General features: G+C 40.2%; 1 protein-coding gene across 1 annotated transcript in view; it reads left to right on the top strand.

The window, feature by feature from the left end:
- The window catches only part of PCYT1B (phosphate cytidylyltransferase 1, choline, beta), a 57,571-nt gene that overhangs the window by 7,720 nt on the left and 28,510 nt on the right, over positions 1-21,341 (top strand). Inside the window, exon 3 of the mRNA XM_030933651.1 lies at positions 4,134-4,250. Coding sequence (XP_030789511.1) covers positions 4,134-4,250 — 117 coding nt within the window. The remainder of the gene's footprint in view (positions 1-4,133; positions 4,251-21,341) is intronic.

The raw sequence follows: 21,341 nt of genomic DNA, 5'->3' as shown, positions 1-21,341 counted from the left end.
GGTGTGATCTCAGCTCACTGCAACCTCCGCCTCCCAGGTTCGAGAGATTCTCCTGCCTCACCCTCCCAAGTAGCTAGAATTACAAGTGTCCGTCACCACGCCAGGCTAATTTTTTTTTGTATTTTTAGTAGATACGGGGTTTCACCGTGTTCGCCAGGCTGGTCTCAAACTTCTGACCTCAGGTGATCCACCCGCCTCTGCCTCCCAAAGTGCTGGGATTACAAGTGTGAGCCACCACGCCCAGCCAAGATGGAGTCTTATAATGTAACATAATCATGGAATAATGTCTACCACCTTTCCCATATTCTACTGGTTAGAAGCAAGGCACAGGTCCCATACACACTTCAAAGGGAGGGAATTACACAAAGGCATGAGCACCAGGAGGCAGAGATCATTCGAAGCCACCTTAATGTCTCTCCACCATGCCATGGAATAGTTGTACTCTGACATTCTTTTTTTGTTTTCAATTGACTTCTGGTCATTGCCAAACCTCCAGCTTCACAGGTCAGTGGTATCTCACATATATGCTCTGGAGAGTCACCAGATGCTTAAAAGCATATCCAGAATCTCAAACAAAAGATTAAAACAGATCAATACACAAACTAAAAAGCCATACTCTGTTTTTTTTAAAGCTTTATTATAGAGTATTTCAAACACACACAGTAGAAGAACAGTATAATGAACTTTCCTGTGCTTGTCACTCATACCTAACAACCACTAACCCATGGCCAGTCTTGCACCATGCACACCTCTGTCTACTCTGTCCTCTTGAACGATTTGAAACAAAATCCCAGACTTCCTAGCATTCTGTATATATGTCTGAAAAATAAGAACTCTGGTTTTATTAAACATAACCACTGTATCATCATCTTACCTGAAAAAATTAACAATAATTATTTGATATCACCAAATATCCAGTGTTCCAATTTCTAATTACCTTATGTCATCATTTATATATAGCTTGTTTGAATCCAATCCAAATAATGTCCATACTTTACAGCAGGATGATGTGTTTTTAAAATCTCTTTCAATCTGCAGATCCCCCTTTTGTTTCTCTTTTTCTTTCTCTCTCTCTTTTGCCTTGAAGTTTATTTGTTAAAGAGATGAAAGATCAGGGTCCTTTTTTGGCAGGGGAGGGGAGTCCTGGAGAGTTTCCCACAGTCTGGAAATTGCTGACACACCACAATTTTTAAAAGTGAGCTTATTGCAAAATCAACTTTGTAAATACTCTTCAGATTTACTAAATGGCCTTTTTTTCTCAGTAATTGCATCTTCTTTCTTTACTTTTCTTTCCTCCCTGCTTCCTGAATTCATTTCTCTTGATCACCTCTGAACCAATAACAAAAAGTTTTACAAAACTGCCATCTGCTTTCCCCTGGGGTTTATATCTTAAAACAAATTTTCCTCAATTGAATTCAAATTGAATAAGAACATTCAAAGCAAGGCTCCCTCATTAGACAGTTTGTTATTTCAAAGCATTTTCTATTTACTGTGCCTTATTTAGAATACAGTATAATCCTATGAAGGCAATTCTGTTTGTTCAAAATTGTGTATAATTGGAAATAATTGCAATTCCCTATCTGACATAAAGTCTCTCAACTTTTTTTATTAGAGAAATTTAATTTATTAGAAACATTGTACCATCTGAATCTATTAATGTAACATTTCTTTATGTTCCAAATTAATGAGGTTGCATTGCATCAAGAGATAATCACAATTTTAAATATAAGTCTTAAAGATCATTCAACAGAAGTTGGCATTGATTTCTGTCTTTTTAGAAAATTTATTTTTATAACATCAATGTAATACATGCATATATATATATATATATATATATATATATATATATTTTTTTTTTTTTTTTTTGAGACAAGGTCTATCTCTGCCACCCAGGCTGGAGTACAGTGGCGCAATCTCAGCTCATTGCAACCTCCGCCTCCCAAGTTCAAGTGATTCTACTGCCTCAGCCTCCCAAGTAGCAAGGATTACAGGCACCTACCACCATATCTGGCTAATTTTTGTATTTTTAGTAGAAACAGGGTTTCACCATGTTGGCCAGGCTGGTCTGGAACTCCTGACCTCAGGTGATCCGTCCGCCTCAGCCTCCCAAAGTGTGAGGATTACAGGCTTGAGCCACCACGCCCGACCATTTTTAAAAGTCAGTAGTACTCTTAGCTTATAAAGAAAACTAGTGGTCCCTTTCTCTACCTTCTTCATCCCTGATTCTTATTCCCTGTAGGCACTCAACACTTGACAATCAACTTTCCATAATATTGTTGATGTCTCTCATCCATTGTCATTGCCTTTCTTGTTTTCTCTGCCCTTGGGGGGATTCTATCTTTTTAACTTAACTTTTAACTTTAACTTTTAACTCTTTAACTTTTAACTCTTAGTAATTGTTGTGGTGTTTCTGGGAGAAAGTAGAGACAATCTGTGTGTTCAGTTCACCATATTTAACTGATAGTCCTTGTATTTCTTTTTAAAGAACATTATTAGCTCACACCTGTAATCCCAGCACTTTGGGAGGCTAAGGTGGGCGGATCTCAAGGTCAGGAGTTTGAGACCAGCCTGGCCACCATGGTGAAACCCCATCTCTACTAAAAATACAAAAATTAGCCAGATGTGGTGCTGAGCGCCTGTAGTCCCAGCTACTCAGGAGGCTGAGGCAAGAGAATTGCTTGAACCCGGGAGGTGGAGGTTGCAGTGAGCCAAGATTGCACCATTGCACTCCAGCCTGGGTGACAGAGCAAGACTCTGTCTCAAAAGAAAAAAAAAAAGAAAAAGAAAAAAAAGAAAAAAAAAAAAAAGAAAAGAAAGAAAAACAACAACAACAACAACAAAACACTATTGTGGCTACATATGTCTCTTTCCTTCTCACTGCAAGAATAAAATGTCTCTATGTTGTTTGTAGCCATGGAGAAGAGGTGACAAGGGTGCTTAAAATGCACTTGGATATGAGAAACTACTTCTTTCTCCTGTCATCTATTTTTGAATCCCTTTCTTGGATTTTCACATTTTAGTTCCTTTGTTGAGAGTCTAGAAAGGTGTCAAGGTTGGCAAAATATATAGAATTTTCTATATAAATGTAGCAGGCATCTTCCAGACTATCAGGATGGGGATATAATAGAGCTGCAACGTCCTTCCTCCAACCAGCTAAAAAGAATAATTTTGTGACTTGCTTCGTCTACCAAATTGATGGAAGTCTATACCCAATTTCTCTCTTTGACTTGAAGGGGATGGGTCTTTGGCCTGGCTGAGCAATACTGTTATCCCAGTCTCCTGGTTCCCAGGGGTGCTGTACTGAAGTGTGTCCCTCTTCCTCTTGGAACAGCACTTTTTAAAGCACTGTATGCCACTGTCTGTGAGACCTCTTCACTTTTGGCCTTTCTCCCTAGGAAGGACTATAGTGTTTGTTGCTCATCTTCAGCCCTGAGCACCACTTCTACATGCAACATTACATCCTGACTTTCCTCCCTTTGAGGCATATGTCCCTCATCTCTTATTATACCGAAGAGGTTAGGGAGTGGCCTTGCAGTGGTATGCTGGTAAAGGTTTAATAGCTGGTCCTCCAGCAGGAAATAAGCCCTGATTTGTAGCATTTGCCAATTTCTGTCGTGGAAGCATTCTGCCGTGGCTGACTTCAGGCTACCAACATGACTTGGAGTTGGGAAGAAAGGTGTAAGGTGAGCCATGTGAGCAGATTCCAGTACATCATTGCCCTTGGGAACAGGGACTTGGGGTCTTCATTCAGGACTGCCAGACTCAAGGATGAAGCCATTTGCTGTTTCCATTGAGCTCCTCAGTTACTCCTGCCTATGTGTCTCAGCTGGGCTGACTCTGCTGGCTCAGTCACCTAGACTCCAGTCCGGGTCAAGACAACTCCCTAGTGCTCTGTGTTTGTCTCTTCTGTTGGCTAAAAATGTGTGTTCCCTGGTTTGATGTTAATTTTGTTATGTTTTTGCTCTGCTTTGATGTTTTCAGAAGAACCTCTTTAAAATTAGTTTCATGCACTGATCTGAAACTGATGGTATGTAGAGATTGTGTCTTATCTAGAAAGTTTCTTATGACTGATGGAAGGTAGCTAAGATTCCTCATTCTGCAGTTCTGTTAACAGTGTTTTCTTTCTCCCACAGCTGACAGGCCTGTCAGAGTATACGCCGATGGAATATTTGACCTCTTCCATTCGGGTCACGCAAGGGCCCTTATGCAAGCAAAAACACTGTTTCCCAACAGCTACTTGTTGGTAGGAGGTAAGAAGTGCATTTTCTTTTTGTCTAGAAAACTCTTTTATAATATGCTTTCTGAAAAGAGCCCCTTTCAGTTCCATCAGTAAAATCTCACATTGTTAATGCTTCCAATTCAGCCCATACTGGTTTTCTTGTTCAATGCCTAAAATTTAAAATGATGTTTGAAAAACCATAGGGGAAGTTACATCATGGGATTGTATAACCCCGATCCTCAGAGAGAGATGGACTGATAGTACTACTAAGGGTAAATGCTTCATGTTTTCCATTAGTTCCTTTCTCCTAGTGTTTAAGGCTTGATCCAAATTATGTTTCTAAAATTTTTTAGAGGGATAAGAGAAGCAATATTATTCTGATTTCAAATCTCAAAGAACTGAAGGGAGTTAGGATGATGAAGAACAAACAAGGTCATTATCTATTTCTTTCGTGTGACCCACACACGTAGGACAATGTTGTGCTAACACTAGTGGCTTGTAACAGCACCACTTAGTTGAATTTGTGGCAGTGTGTTAAAGACATGGAGATTTATATACTGAGGTAATCTTGGTTCACAACGAAGGGACCAATTTACTCGCTAAGTCCATGCAAAGAGAAGGATCGTTAGATGTGGATTGAAATTTTCCTCCTCCAGGAGGCCTAACTATTTCAATTTGGCTAAAACGGAGAGTACCTGACTCGGAAGACCTGTATCTCACTTGTGTAGCTTCTGGAAGGAGCATATTCATTCAGAGTAATCAGTTTTTGTGGCATATAAACTAGGCACCATCACATCTTACACCTCTACTGGGAGAAAAAAAAGTACTGGTAAGAGACTACATAACTGTTTTTTAAAGCATTTTGTTACCTTCTGCAATTAAAAACCACTTGTTGTTTGTTTGTTTGTTTGAGGCGGAATCTCACTCTGTCACCCAGACTGGAGTGCAGTGGCACAATCTTGACTCACCGCAACCTCCACTTCCTGGGTTCAAGCAATTCTCCCACCTCAGCTTCCTGAGTAGCTGGGATTACAGGCACGCGCCACCAAACCCAGCTAATTTTTATATTTTTAGTAGAGATGGGGTTTCACCATGTTGTCCAGGCTGGTCTTGAACTCCTGACCTCAGATGATCCACCTGCCTCAGCCTCCCAAAGTGCTGGCATTACAGGCATGAGCCGACGTGCCCAGCCAAAAACCACTTGTTGGATATTTAAGAGGAACTCTTCTGCAGATTTTGCCAAGGATGGTGACCACAGGACCATTGAATGGAGTTCTTTCCAGAAGGAAGAAATGGTGAAAGGCAACGGTTACTGGGCAAGTCATGCAGAGGGAACCCAAAACAGGCAGAGAACCCAACCCTTGCTTACCTCCCTTTAGCCTGAAAACCATTCCTTGAGAAAGCACTACCACCTGGAATCTGGTCCTAGGCTACTGGGGCCCTGGAGAGACCTCTGCTGTATTTGGGCTTTGGTCATTTGGGTGGCCTAAGTTTGGAGGTGGTTAGGTGTGGGTCACAGTTAACAGGAACACTAGCTGTGGCCCTGTGTTATCACAACCAAGGTAAGATCAAAGGAAATGTGTAGCTTTCAGTATGTTCTTGTAAATTGGAGAAGGCAGTCAGTTAATATCAGTAGCTCTCTAGGTCATTAGGCAACAGTGATTTAACTGATTCACTGAATGATTTCTTCATTCAACAACTTTTTTTTTTTTTTTTTGAGATGGAGTCTTGCTCTGTCACCCAGACTGGAGTGCAATGGCACGATCTCGGCTCACTGCAACCTCTGCCTCCCAGGTTCAAGTGATTCTCCTGCCTCAGCTTCCCAAGTAGCTGGGATTATAGGCACGTGCCACCATGACTGGCTAATTTTTGTATTTTTAGTAGAGACGGAGTTTCACCATGTTGGTCAGGCTGGTCTCGAACGCCTGACCTCATGATCCACCTGCCTCGGCCTCCCAAAGTGCTGGATTACAGGCACATGCCACCATGCCTGGCTAATTTTTTGTATTTTTAGTAGAAATGGTGTTTCATCATGTTGGCCAGGCTGGTCTCAAACTCCTGGCCTTAGGTGATCCACCTGCCTTAGCCTCCCAAAATGCTAGGATTATAGGCATGAGCCACCGCTCCCGGCCCCTTCATCTAACAACTCTTTATTGAACTCTTACTATGTGCCAGGCATTTTTCTATATACTGGGATTGCAGCCATGAACAAAATAGACTGTCTATGTCCTCAGAGAACTTGGAGTCTGAGGGAAAGGCAGTCATTGCCCACTAAACAAGTAAATATGTAGTAGTGGTACTATGAAGAAATATAGGATAAGAGAAAAGAGTGACTGGGTGGAGGAAGGAGGGATGTTTTAGATATAAAGGTCAGGGAAGACCTCTCTGAGGAGGTGACATTTGTGCAGAGACCTGAATGAAATAAAAGCACTCAAAAGCCAGAACATCCGGTCTTCCTTGTGCAGGGTTCTCACCAGTCAAGACGACAGTGTGGGACAAGCAGAGAAGACATGGTGATGTGTTAGTTTTTTGATTTGTGTATCTTAAGGAGGCTTTCCATAAAAGCACAGATGATTCAATACTCAGAGAAATTAATATGGGCAGAAGTTTGGAGCCAAGAAATAAAGCAGAATAAAAGGAGAAAAATTTCAGTAAGAAATCCTGGACTTTTTAGCAGCTATAGCAAAGGGAGCCACATAGTCATTCTATCACTCTCAAAATCTAGAAGCTGAATTGTGCCATCAGGAAGAACTAGTTTTTCCTGCCTGAGTTCTGAGATAACTGTTTCAGAGGGTCACTGTGTAAGGGGCACTGAGTAATCCAAAGAACAATGTCCTCTATAGCAGGTTTACAAAGAAATTCGGATATTCCCTCAATGGCTATTACATGGGTTGTAGAAGCCAAGGGCATATTGAACTACTAGGATGACCACAAGACCGTATCCTTTGGTAAGTGACAGGGACTGGAGTACAGAAAGAAAATAAAACAATACAACATGAAGCTATAAAGAAATAGTACGTAGACTTCTGGGAACAGTGACAGAGTAAGAGTGAAAGCTGGGCATGGTGGTGCATGTCTGAGGTGCCGGCTACCCAGGAGACTGAGGCAAGAGGATCACCTGGGCCCAGGAGTTCAACGGTATAGTGAGCTATGATCGTACCTGTACATAGCTATTGCACTCCAGCCTGCACAACACAGTGAGACTTCATCTCTAAAACAAACAAACAAGAAAAACACCAACCATGGGCAACACAAACAACAGTAATTTCAGTGTGTTCTTTTCTTTGTAGATTTCTTGTTCTTATTATCTCATATAAAATAATTGAATGGTAATACTATGAAATATCTTCTAACCACTCTGTTAATAAAATCTAGTGACATCCTGGCTGGGTGCAATGGCTCGCACCTGTAATCCCAGCACTTTGGGAGGCTGAGGTGGGTGAATTATCTGAGGTCAGGAGTTTGAGACCAGCCTGGCCAACATGGTGAAACCCCGTCTCTACTAAAAATCCAACAAAAAATTAGCCTGGCATGGTGGTGCACGCCTGTAGCCCCAGCTACTCAGGAGGCTGAGGCAGGAGGATCGCTTGAACCCGGGAGGTGGAGGTTGCAGTGAGCCGAGTTCGTGCCACTGCACTCCAGCCTGGACCACCGAGTGAGATTCTGTCTTAAAAAAAAAAAAAAAAAAAAAAAAAAAAATTCAATGACATCCTATATTTCATATGTCTCCATTAATTTAATATTTGATCCCAAGTCTGTTAAATGGAATCTCTAACCTCCTGTGTATAGGCAGACTGCTATGGGGGCATGGTATAAGAGCTCAAATCCCAAGAGTGGCATTGCTGTCAGGGTGTGATTTCCCAAATGGTGAATGCCTTTTGGTAAAATTGTAAGCAAAACAAAGTGCAATCTTCCTTGATGTACATAGTAATTGCCTTCCTCTAAAATTCTGTGTCTATCATAACTGTTGCAGAAATACTTTGTGATTGTATGCAAAACAAAGGCAGATTCTAGACTCAAATAATTCTATTTTTCTAAGTTTTTTATTTAATCATCTTTTTTTAGAGATAGCGTCTTGCTCTGTCTCCCAGGCTGAAGTGCAATGGAGCGATCACAGCTCACTGCAGCCTCAAACTCCTGGGCTCAAGTGATCCTCCCATCTTAGCCTCCCAAGTAGCTGGGACTACAGGCACATGCCACCATGCCTGGCTAATTTTTTTGTTTTTGGTTTTTGTAGAGATGGGATTTCGCTATGTTGCCCAGGCTGGTCTCAAACTCTTGGGCTCAAGTGATCCTCTGGCCTAAGCCTCCCAAAATGCTGGGACTACAGGCATGAGCTAGCACACTCAAGCTCAAATAATTTTAAATGTTATGCAGGGATTTTCAGAAATCTTGCAGGATGTGGGAAAATTCTCATGTGGAGCTGCCACATGCATTGCAAGATGTCTAGCTTCATTGGCCCCTGCCCACTAAATGCTGGTAGCTGCCTCCAACCATTATGACAACTGAAGATGGCCCACAGATTTCCAAAATGCTTCCTAGAGGATGATGAAATCCTTGTTGAGGACCACTGTCTTAGACTAGGAGTCTTGAAATTTTGTTCCCCACAATCTCTAAAGGAATTTTGAAAAAACTGTATACCTTCTTATACAGCTTAAAGTAGACGTCTAAAATTTAGATATCAGGCTGGGTGTGGTGGCTCCCGCCTGTAATCCCAGCACTTTTTGAGGCCGAGGCAGGCAGATCACAAGAGGTCAGGAGTTCTAAACCAGCCTGGCCAACATGGCAAAACCCCGTCTCTACTAAAAATACAAAAATTAGCTGGGTATGGTGGCAGGCACCTGTAATCCCAGATACTCAGGAGGTTGAGGCACTAGAATCGCTGAACCTGGGAGGTGGAGGTTTCAGGGAGCCGAGATCGCACCACTGCACTCCAGACTGAGTGACAGAGCGAGACGCCATCTCAAATAAATAAATAAAATAAGTAAATAACATTTAGGTGTCTGCTTCTTAATTTAAGTAGTTATAAAATATGTAATTTCTGGAATATTGTAAGTATTAACCTTTTTACAAATTCATAAACTTTATTTTTAGAGAAATTTTAGGTTCATGGCAAAATTGAATGGAAAGTACATAGAATTCCTGTATACTCCTTTCCTGCACAGGCACAACCTCCCCTGCTATGAATATCCTGCCCCAGCCTGATGCATTTGTTACAATCCATTAACCTACATTGACACATCGTTATCACCTAAAGTCCATAGTTTACATTAGGGTTCACTCTTAACGTTATACCTTCTATGGGTTTAGATAACATTTTACATTGTCCAAACTCATAGCTATATTGTATAATGACAGGTATCCACAATGATAGTACCATACAGATAATATTTTTACTGCCCTAAAATTCCTCTATGCTCTACCTATTCATCTCTTCCTCCCTGTAACCCCTGACAACCACTGTTCTTTTTAGTATAGTTTACTTTTTGTAGAACATCATATAATTCGCATTATACAGCATGTAGTTTTTTCAGATGGGCTTATTTTACTTCATAAAATTCAATTAATATTCCTCAGTGTCTTTTCATGGCTTGCTAGCTCATTTCTTTTTGGTGCTGAATAATGTTCCATTGTCTGGATGTACCACAGTGTATCCATTCATCTGCCGAAGGACATCTTAGTGGCTTCCACATTTTGGAAAATATAAATAAAGTTGCTATAAGCATCCGTGTGCAGGTTTTTGTATGGACATACATTTTCAGTTCATTCGGATAAATACCAAGGAGTGTGATTGCTAGATTGCATGGTAGGAATATGTTTAGTTTTGTAAGAAACTGCCAAACTGTTTTCCAAAGTGGCTGTACCAGGAGCGGGTATAGCCCAGAGGTAAAGCATTCGACTGCAGATTGAAGTGGCTGTACCATTTTACATTCCTACCAGCAATAAATGAGAGCTCCTATTGCTTCATGTCCTTGCCAGCATTTGGTGGTATCAATGTTTTCAATTTTTGCCATTCTAATAGGTGTATAGTAGGTTGTTTTAATTTTTAATTTCCTACTGACATATGATATTTAACATTTTTCATGTGCTTCCTGGCCATCTGTAGATCTTCTTTGGAGAGGTACCTGTTAAGGTCTTTAGCACATTTTTAAAAATCCAGCTGTTTGTTTTCTTATTGTTGAGTTTTAGAGTTCTTTGTATATTTTGGGTAACAGTCCTTTATCAGTTGTATCATTTTAAAATAATTTCTCCCAGTCTATGTCTTTTTTTTTTTTCGAGACAGAGTTTCACTCTGTTGCTTGGGCTGAAGTGCAGTGGCACGATCTTGGCTTACTACAACCTCTGCCTCCCAGGTTCAAGCGATTCTTGTGCCTCAGCCTCCCGAGTAGCTGGGATTACAGACATGTGCCACCACACCTGGCTAATTTTTGTATTTTTAATAGAGAAGGAGTTTCACCATGTTGGCCAGGCCAGTCTTGAACTCCTGATCTCAGGTGATCCGCCCACCTCAGCCTCCCAAATTGCTGGGACTACAGGCGTGAGCCACCGCGCCCGGCCCCCAGTCTATGCCTTGTTTCCTCATTCTCCTAACATAGTCTCTTGCAGAACAGGAGTTTTTAATTTTAATGAAGTCCACCTTATCAATTGTTTCTGTCATGGTTCATGCCTTTGGTGTTGTATCTAAAAAGTCATCACCATACCCAGAAGAAACCAATCTGGGTTTTCTTCTGTAGAGTTTTATAGTTTGGTATTTTACATTTACATATAGTTTGGGATTTACATTTGATTTTTGTGAAGGATGTAAGCTTGTGTCTAGGTTAATTTTTTCTTTCTTTCTTTTTTTTTTTTTGCATGTGAATGTCCATTTGTTCCAGCACCATTTGTTGAAAGGTTTATATTTGCTTGCCTTTGCTCCTTTGTCAAAGATTGGTTCTCTATATATTTGTCTGGGTCTATTTCTGGGCTTTCTGTCTGTTCCATTGATGTATTTGTCTGTTCTTTTTGCCAGTACCACACTGTCTTGATTATTGTAGCTTTATAGTAAGTTTTGAAGTCAGATAGTGTCAGTTTTCTGACATTTTCTTCTCCTTCAATATCAAGTTGGTTTTTCTAGATCTTTTTCCTTTCCATATAAACTTTTATTTTTATTTTTATGTATTTTTTAAGAGAGAGGGTCTTGCTCTTTCACTCTGAGGCCCTGCTTGAGCTCCTGGAGGTAAATGTCACAAAAGTATTTGTCCCCATGGCTTCTTGAACTCTTAGACTTGTCCACACTGAGGTGCCAGCGATTTGTCAGTTTAAATTTTCCAATCCCAGCACTGGTTCCTGGGGAGGTAACTCTGTTTGTGGGTTTCTGCTTTAGTAAGCTAATATTCTCTCTATCTGCCTGTTTCTCTCTCCAATTTTGGGAGTAGTGGTTTGCCCTATAACCTCAGTTCTCTGATAGATCTAAGAAGAGTTGTAGATTTGTCGATTCGTTCGTTTTTTACTTGTTGTCAGGACCGAGTGGCCACTTTTAAGCTCCTTACATACCAGACTGGAAACCAGAAATTCAATATTGACATTTTAAAACAAAATTGTGGGCCTGGCACAATGGCTCATGCCTGTCATCCCAGCACTTTGGGAGGCCGAGATGGGTGGATCACTTGAGGTCAAGAGTTCGAGACCAGACCAGCCTGGCCAACATGATGAAACCCCATCTCTACTAAAAATACAAAAATACTAGCCGGGCGTGGTGGCGTGCACCTGTAGTTCCAGCTACTCGGGAGGCTGAGGCAGGAGAATTGCTTGAACCCAGGAAGCGGAGGTTGCCATGAGCTGAGATTGCACCACTGGACTCCAGCCTGGGTGACACAGCAAGACTCTATCTCCAATAAATAAATAAATACATAAATAAAAAACAAAATTGTTACCCAAACACTTTAATGCATCTATTGGCATCTAAATACTGTAATGCTTTGAAACATCATCATAAATTTACAAAACATATAACAAGTTATTTTTTAACTTTTAAATATTTATACATTTCATTTTTTCTCCTCAAACTTATATTTTTATTCTGCTTCTTTCCCATATTTTTTCCTAATGGGATATGTTTTAATGTTTGCAAATCTTTTAGCGATCACTGTATCATACTTCTCTGAAACAAAAATATGTATATACATTAGAGCATAACTAACCAAAGCGCCACATTATATATACTTTGATAAATAATTAACAACCTAAACATAAATTTGGACAGCAATGTATCTCTTAATGAGATGAATAGTATGTACCTGTAGATGTACTTACGGATGAATATAACTTACTGCTAAAATTAACATCAATTTTTTCCCAATTTTACTTGTTATAGTTATAAGTGCTGAAATATGTTGTCCATGCAAATGTGTAGATAGAATGGAAGGAGTTTGTTACAGTGATGCCACTCAATTCTTTGAACTTCTGAGTTATTTACCAAAAATAACAACATAATTTATTACTATTATTGCCATCAAAAATAATTTTAATGGTCTATCGAGTGACAATTTGTTAAGATCTTCCTTCAAATTTGTTGCAAGCAATGGATTAGAAATGACCTGACCTGCAAAAGGATTTGTTGCCAAGCTATTAGAATCATTTGCTTTTTCTCTTTCTGGGAATTCTAACAAAAGGCTATATCAAGACTTATTAAATGACTCTTAATTATATCCCTTATTGTTTTACTTGAAAGCAACTTATTCAACTAGATATAGCCAGAAAGAGTTGGGGAAATGGTAATATTAGTAATTTAATTATGCCATTGCCAATCAAGTAATTTTTGATAAAATGTTTTTATCGTTTGCTTACAACCTTTTTTAAAAAACAAAATCTCAGGGCTACAGTTTTAGATTACTAACTTTGCAGAAAACACCATCCAACCGAATTGGCAAAACCAGTCCTCATTGTCAAACCTACCAAAAACCTACAAACCAAGAAAATGTCTTTTCAATTCAAATGCATTAATGTATTTTCAGTTCAAATGTATTAATGTATTTTCAGTTCAAAAGTATTAATGTATTTCAAGAAGCTTTGTAAAAAACACTGGGAAATAAATGATAGAATGGATTGTGTAAAATAGAATCAGTCAAGATTAAAATAATGTAGATCTAATATAATAAGTTATAAACAAGACAAGACAGTAAATCGATTCACTTAATTTGTAGTAATGCAATGTAATTTATAGATAAAATTATGTGATATTTATAGGAAGAAGCATATGATTTTTAAAAGGCATGTTATTCCTTCTCTAAATATTGGCACGTGTGTGTGTGTGTGTGTGTGTGTGTGTGTGTGTGTGTATCAAATTGTAGTGTTTGCCTTTTGGAAATAATCAAATAAATATGAAAAACAGAAATAGTTATCTTTAGTAGATTCCATGACTACACTTTTCCTATATATTTCAAGATAGAAAGGGGGCATATATTATTCAAAAGTAATTGGTCTGGAGGCAGATAATAATTTGATTTTTTGTTATAAAGAGGTAGAAAATAAGCATAGAGAATGAGATGAATTAGGATGACTTGTAAATAGAATAAATATCTTATGATGTAAATTGATAACACAGGTTTTTAACTTCCTTTTTAAATAATGCATATGAAGTCTGTAAAAAATTATGTGAATGTTTTACCCATGTATCTATTCCAATGTATCTCAAAAAATTTGATCATTCTAGAAAATATTCTAGTCACATTTCTAAGAAGCAGCAGTACCAGCCTATATAGCTTTGGTTTATTGAAGTGATTTTAAAGTAAATAGCTGGAAAAAAATGCTTACTCTTAACTACAAGAGAAAAGCCATTTTTAGGATTCAATACAAGTGTTAAGAATAGCTGAAAAAATGCTTACCCTTAACTACATGAAAAAGCCATTTTTTTTAGCATTCAATATTTCTTTCCAGTGCTCCTTTTGCTTTGAGTTCTTGGGCCTTATCCCTAAAGATCCATGTGTTCTTTGACAATAGTTGGGAGAAGAAGAGGCAAAGTTGTTAGGCAAAAATTTGCATTATTCTCCACTCTACCATATTGAGTTTCTAACACTAGGCTTCACCTGTAACAGAAATGTGTGTAAGACAGGGAAAGACAGGAAGCTTTCATAGGTTCATGGTGCTTTGAATGGTCACTAACTGAGATTTCCATTTGGTTTGCCTTGAAGGCTAAATCGCCCTCCACCCCTTCCAGTGCAACATATTAAGGTTTGGGTGGTGCCTTTCTTTTGTAAAGTGGAGTAAGCATGGCTTTGGACCCAGAGACTTTCTTGACCTAGTTAATATTAGGAAAGTGAACCATTGGAAGTTGAATCTGGACATTGATTCATTTAAAACTACCTGTTCATGGGTACCTTTTGAAAAGTCTTTGTGGCTGGGTGAGGTGGCTCACACCTGTAATCCAGCACTTTGGGAGGCTGAATGGGCGGATCATGAGGTCAGGAGTTCGAGACCAGCCTGACCAACGTGGTGAAACCCCGTCTCTACTAGAAATACAAAAATTAGCCAGGTGTGGTGGCACACGCCTGTAATCCCATCTACTTGGGAGGCTGAGGCAGGAGAATTGCTTGAACCTGGGAGGTGGAGGTTGCAGTGAGCCGAGATCGCACCACTGCACTCCAGCCTAGGCAACAGAGTGAGACTCCATCTCAAAAAAAGAAAAGAAAAGAAAAGAAAAGAAAAGTCTTTGTGTGTCCATGAGGGTATATGTATCCTAGTTTAAGGAGACCTTTATCTTAGACTATCTTTCTGGAGTATGACAAACCAACCAACTTAATGGCAGACAATTCTATACTGAGGAAAGTTAGGGAGCTCTTCAAGAATAGATGTCCTGTGTTGTTGGTTGAAAGGCTGGTTCTTGATAACTGTATGTGTGGTCAACATGTAAAATGCTTACAGTGAGTTAGATGGATCTGTCATATTAACTAGGGTCCCCTTTACATATGCAGGTAGGTTTGCTATAGGAGTTCCCCTGGGTGGAGCAAAGACTTCACTCATGAAACCACTTTGGTCAGGGCAAGTATAGGGACAGGTATTTGGTAGAAATACTAGGTATTTGTCAGAAATCATTTATTAAAAGACCAGAAACTGTGATAACTGGAGCTACTATAGTCTATTTCTCAACCTTAGGCAGTAAAAGACACCACAATTGTCATGGTTTTGCACTATGATTATAACACCTGCACTTTTTTTTTTTTTTTTTTGAGATGGAGTCTCACTCTGTTGCCCAGGCTGGAGTGCAGTAGCATGATCTTGGTTCACTGCAACCTCCACCTCCTGGGTTCAAGCAATCCTCCCACCTCAGCCACCCCAGTAACTGGGATTACAAGCATGCACCACCACACCTGGTTAATTTTTCTATTTTTAGTAGAGACAGGGTTTCACCATGTTGGCCAGGATGGTCTCGAACTACTTACCTCAAGTGATCTGCCCACCTCAGCCTCCCAAAGTGCTGGGATTACAGGCATGAGCCACCGCACCCAGCCCAATACCTGCACTTCTAATTTTTTAAGCATGTAGCCAGTAACAATTTGAAAATTCTTCTATGCAAGCTTATCTTGTTGGCATTATTTTAGTGAATTGAGACTCTCCACTTGTAAAGCTCTTTTTTCCTCCACTTTAATTTGCAAGTTTGTGTCATTTAAAAACAGGCCAAAGAATTAAAATTAAAATTAAAATTTATACTAGAGTGTTTTTTTCTCTAAAAAAATTTTTAAAGAGTCACCAAATAGTCACCTTTGCTTCGCAGGAGGGCAATAAAAATAACAACAGTAAACATACTACTACTACTATAGAAGACATAAAGATTACTCCACAAACTTGGATTTATTTTATTATATTTTAATTGAAACTAAATATTCTTTAAGAGTCCATTTTGCCTGACTGGTAGGAAATTCAGTCTCGGTCTTTTTTTTTTTTTTTTTTTTTTTTTTTTTTTTTTTTTTTTTTTTTGAGACAGAGTCTCACTCTCTCACCCAGACCGAAGTGCAGTGGTGTGATCTCGGTTCACTGCAACCTCCGCCTCCCAGGCTCAAGCAATTCTCCTGCCTCAGCCTCCTGAGTAGCTGGAATTACAGGCACGCACCACTACCACCCGGCTAATTTTTGTGTTTTTAGTAGAGATGGGGTTTCACCATGTTGGCCCGGCTGGTCTCGAATTCCTGACCTCAAATGATCCACCCACCTCCGTCTCCCAAAGTGCTGGGATTACAGGCATGAGCCACTGTGCCTGGCCTAGTCTCAGACTTTGCTGGGCTCTCTTCACCTCCCCAAAGTCAAACAAGTGTCCACAATGTTTATAGAAACAGGAGAGGGGCCTCCAGTCTTCAACCCAGGGCCATTTTTGCACTGCCCTCACTGTCTGAGCCCACATAATTACTAGAAGGGAGCAGATTCGTTGCACCTATCACGGGTCAGGTACCTGCAGTCTGTTCCCAGGTGGAACTCCCATGCCTAGGGCCTCACATTCTCATATCTCCTGAGGTCCTGCCACTGGCACCTGCTGCTTATGGGATCCATAGACATTTGGCCCTTTCCCTGCAATTTGGAGAGTTCTTGTCTCTCATTGTCTTCTTCTTTCCAGAATACCCCCCAAGTTGCTCTGGCTTCAGGAAAACAGCAGCCAGGAAGTCAGGCTGTCTACCAGCAACTTGAGTTCACAGCACCTACAAAGGAGTCTGTACCACGGGGCCCTCATACCTTCTTGGAGTAGGGGGCAGGGAAAAGACAGAACACAAAATCTGAAGTAATAGATCCGTGAATGATCCTATTTTCCTACTACTATTAATAAATGGCTAACATTATTCAGCATTACTCTCTGCTCATAAAGATGATCAAATTTAATTCTCAGAACTTCACCATGTTTTAAAGACCAGACAACTGAGGCTCAGAGAGTTTGAGTAACTTTCCCGGTAATAGCAGAGCTGGGATTAGAACCTGAGTCTGTTGGGTTCCCAAGTTCAACCCCTATGTTGTATTTTCTCTCCTGTGGGAACACAGTGAGGTGCCAGCATAGGTTAGCTGCAGCATGAGTTCCCAGATAGCTCAATGAATTCATCCATGGAATACCGCTGCCCAGAGCTCTCCATCTGGTTGTCAGAGTGCATTTGCCAAGACTCAAGAACAACAGTGCTGCTTTGGGCGTAATTAATGTTTAGACAATAACTGGTCAGCATGTTCAGCTGCTTCTTGAGGTCACTCCTGGGATAGGAAAATAGGACCCCGTATTGGCATAAACAGGATGTTTGTTTTCTTTGTGCTCTATCAGTAGGCCATTATCTTGGTCATGTAGAAGTTATACCAAATTGCTCAGGTGCAGATTCAGAAAGGGGGAGGATATGGCGCGGCCTAGTTTTGTGCTGTTTAAAATAGAAAATGGAGTCTGAAATCCATTTCTGCTCAATATGATTCTTGGGGTAGTATTTTAATAAAGTCCTAAAAGAACATTCAAAAAGTCTTAGATCAGTTTTAAAATCATATTGCATGGCCCGTAAAGAATTCCTGTTTATGGGGTCAAAAGCTAATATAGTCAGTAAATCAATACATAGTTATTATGGCCCTACTACCTGCCACCTCCTGCCCACCTTTCCCCCCACCCCCACCTCTGGGCATGATGGGTGATTCGAAGACAGATAGAGCTCTTGACTTAAGTTATTTATAATATGCTTCAGGGTTTTCAAATGTTGTATTCATCAGAATCATCTCTGAAGCTTGTCAAAGACAGAGCTATCTGGGCCCCACTACAGACCCACTGAATCAAAATCTCAGGGAGTGGGCTGGGTTTCTTTATATGTATTTAACAAGTTCCTTGGGTGATTCTGATTCTCAGCAGTTTTCAAGCCAGATTTATGGTTGATGTTGTTTTGGTAATATAAACTGCTACAATAGAAAACATCTCAGGAAGTATGTATAGGAGATATAGAGGCATATGTGTGTGTGTATATATATATATATATATCTAGAAACTCATTAGTCTCTCATTTGCATGTATGTTGTTGAAATGTTCCTGTAGGCCGGACACGGTGGCTCACGCCTGTAATCCCAGCATTTTGGGAGGCTGAGGCAGGTGGATCACTTGAAGTCAGGACTTTGAGACCAGCCTGGCCAACATGGCGAAACCCTGTCTCTACTAAAAATACAAAAATTAGCCAGGTGTGGTGGCAGGCACCTGTAATCCCAGCTACTCGGGAGGCTGAGGCAGGAGAATTGCTTGAACCCAGAAGGTAAAGGTTGCAGTGAGCTGAGATCGCACCATTGCACTCAAGCCTGGGCAACAGAGGGAGACTCTGTGTCAAAAAAAAAAAAAAAAAAAAAAAAAAAAAAAAAAAAAAAAAAAGAAAGAAAGAAAGAAGGAAAGAGAGAGAGAGAGAGAAAGAAACCTGTAGATAAATATACATCTATTATTGTAAATAATAACAAATATTTGTTGATTTGTTGAGTATCTATATGTATCAGGTTTTGTTAATTCATTCAAGAAATATCATTAAAAGCCTACTAGGGGCCAGGTATGGTACATCAGAAAATGAAACAAAAGTCCCTGCTCTCGGGAATTTATAGGGGAACACCAACAATAAAACTAAATAAGACAGCTACATGAGACAAGTGTCATGAGGAGAAGTAACGTAGCAGAGGATCACAATTCAGAAGAGGGTGGGGCTGCTTGGGAGACTGAGGCAGGAGAATCGCTTGAACCCGGGAGGTGGAAGTTGCAGTGAGCTGAAATCGTGCCGTTGCACTCCAGCCTGGGCAACAAGAGCAAAGCTCTGTCAAAAAAAAGAGAAGAAGATAGGGGGAAAGACTTGAGGGAGAGGAGGAGGTGAGCTCTATGAGTATTTGGAGCACAATTATTCCAGTTTTGGGGAATAGTGCAAGGCCCTGACCTGAGGAGAAGTATTCAAGAAACTGCAAGGCCAGGGAGCTGGGAGACACTAGGAGGTTGGTCAGGGAGGCAAGGAGTGGGCAGAGGCATGGGTCTTGTGGGCCACTGGAGGACTTTGGTTTTACCCTGAGTGAGATGGGAAGGGTTCTGAGTTTGGGAATGACACAGACTGACAAGCTTCAACAGGCTCATTCTGGCCAATGAGAATAAGTTGTTGGGAGTGGGCAAGGCCGGAATCAGGAGATCAGTTAAGAGGCTACTGCAGTCATCCCTGGGAGAGATGATGAAGGGGCGGGGATGGGAGCAGTGGAGGTGCTGAGAAAAACATGGCTTCCGGGTGTGCTTTGAAGGCAGAGCCTACAGTTTTCCTGATGGCTTGGGTGTGGATTATGTGAAGGGACTGCAACAGAAGGCTTTCTAAGGATGCTGAATGTGGCCGTTGGCTATGCTTACTCTGTGGCCAGATTTGATTCTGGGTGTGGGCCATCATTCTGTTCCAAGAAAATGATCATATTTTTGTTTTTAAAACACATCTTGTGAGATTAGGCAGTATCTGTCTTCCTGTGTCTGGTTTACTTCACTTAATGAAATATCCTCCAGATTCATCCATGTTGCCATAAATGACAGGATTTCATTCTTTTTCATAGCTAAATAGTATTCCATTGTGTTTATATACCAATACCACTTATATATGGAATCTAAAGAAGTTGATCTCATGGAAATAGAGAGTAGAACAGTGGTTACCAGAGGCTGGGGAAGGTAGGTGACAGGGGACAGGGAGAAGTTAATCAACGAGTACCAAGTTACAGTTAGGAGGAATAAGTTCCGGTGTTCTATTGCACATTAGGGTGACTATGGTTAACAATATTGTATATTTCAAAACACCTATAAGACAGAATTTCGAATGTTCTTACCACAAAGAAATGATAAAGGTATGAGGTGATGGATATGCTAAATATCCTGATTAGATTATTATACAATGTATACATGCATGGAAACATCACAGTCTACCCCATAAATATGTTAATTATTATGCATCAATTAAATTTTTTTAATTAAACACATATTGTGCACTTACTGTTAGTGAATTTATTGCCTGGGGACAGTGCCTCACGCCTGGAATCCCAACACTTTGGGAGGCTGAGGCCGGTGGATCACTTGCAGTCAGGAGTTCGAGACCAGCCTGGCCAACATGGTGAAACCTCATCTCTATTAAAATACAAAAATTAGCTGGGTGTTGCGACACACACTTGTAATCCCAGCTGCTCAGGGGGCTGAAGCAGGAGAATCACTTGAACCTGGGAGGTGGAGGTTGCAGTGAGCCAAGATCACGCCACTGCACTCCAGCCTGGGTGACAGAATAAGACTTTGTCTAAAAAAAAAAAAAAAAAAAAAAAAATTAGTGAATTTATTGTAAATACATAATACTTTAAAGAAAAAAAAATTCATTGCAAAGATCAGTCAAGGTAGTTCTGACTGGCCACTGCAAGTCTCTCACTGGGATCTTGGTAAACAGGGACTGTACCCACAATGGTATTTCTTCCTGTCACATAGGAGATCTTAGGAAAGCTGCCTTGGCCAGCCAAAAGATAGGATAGTGAATAGTATTTATTGTTCAGTTTGTTTAAAAGCGCTTTTTTTGTAAGTTCTCAAAAAATGTTTTCTAAGGCTGATAGTGGAAGATATCCCCATTTGAGGGTTCAGGAACCTGAGATCTAGAAAGGATAAGAGATGTGGAAAGGATGAACTCTACTAGATCAAACCTTTGATTTTATGACTTTCTCCTCTTGATTGAATGGCCTGATGTGTAGTGACTGGCCCTCAATCCAGAAACAGAAGTACATGTATTTGTGTGTGTGTGTGTGTGTGTGTGTGTCTGTCTCACACTTGGGTTACAAAGTACAATGATCTAGTAAAATAATTGGAACTGATTGTTCAAACCATTCAAACCTCCTATAAATCAGGCCTCTTGGTTCCTCTCCTTCTCTCCCTTCTGTGTCTGTTCATTTGGTCATTTTATTTCTGAATGGTAATTTTCACTGAGGAGTGGGATAGGAAAATAAAAAGATATGAAAGTCACATTAGGTAGTGTAGAGAATAATTTTAATAGAAGCCTCCATGGAGAATGCAGATGTAATTAGCACTAAAATGAAATTCTGAATTGTCAGTGGATTTCAGCTTACTTTGCTCTCCAAATCCTTTGTTCCCTTAAAAAGCTGAGTTCAATTATGACAAGCACCTAGC

Source organism: Rhinopithecus roxellana, chromosome 7, assembly GCF_007565055.1.
Source record: "Rhinopithecus roxellana isolate Shanxi Qingling chromosome 7, ASM756505v1, whole genome shotgun sequence".
Taxonomy (NCBI): Eukaryota; Metazoa; Chordata; class Mammalia; order Primates; family Cercopithecidae; genus Rhinopithecus; species Rhinopithecus roxellana.
Note: the sequence above shows the minus strand (reverse complement) of the source record. Positions and strands in the feature narration are given on the sequence as shown.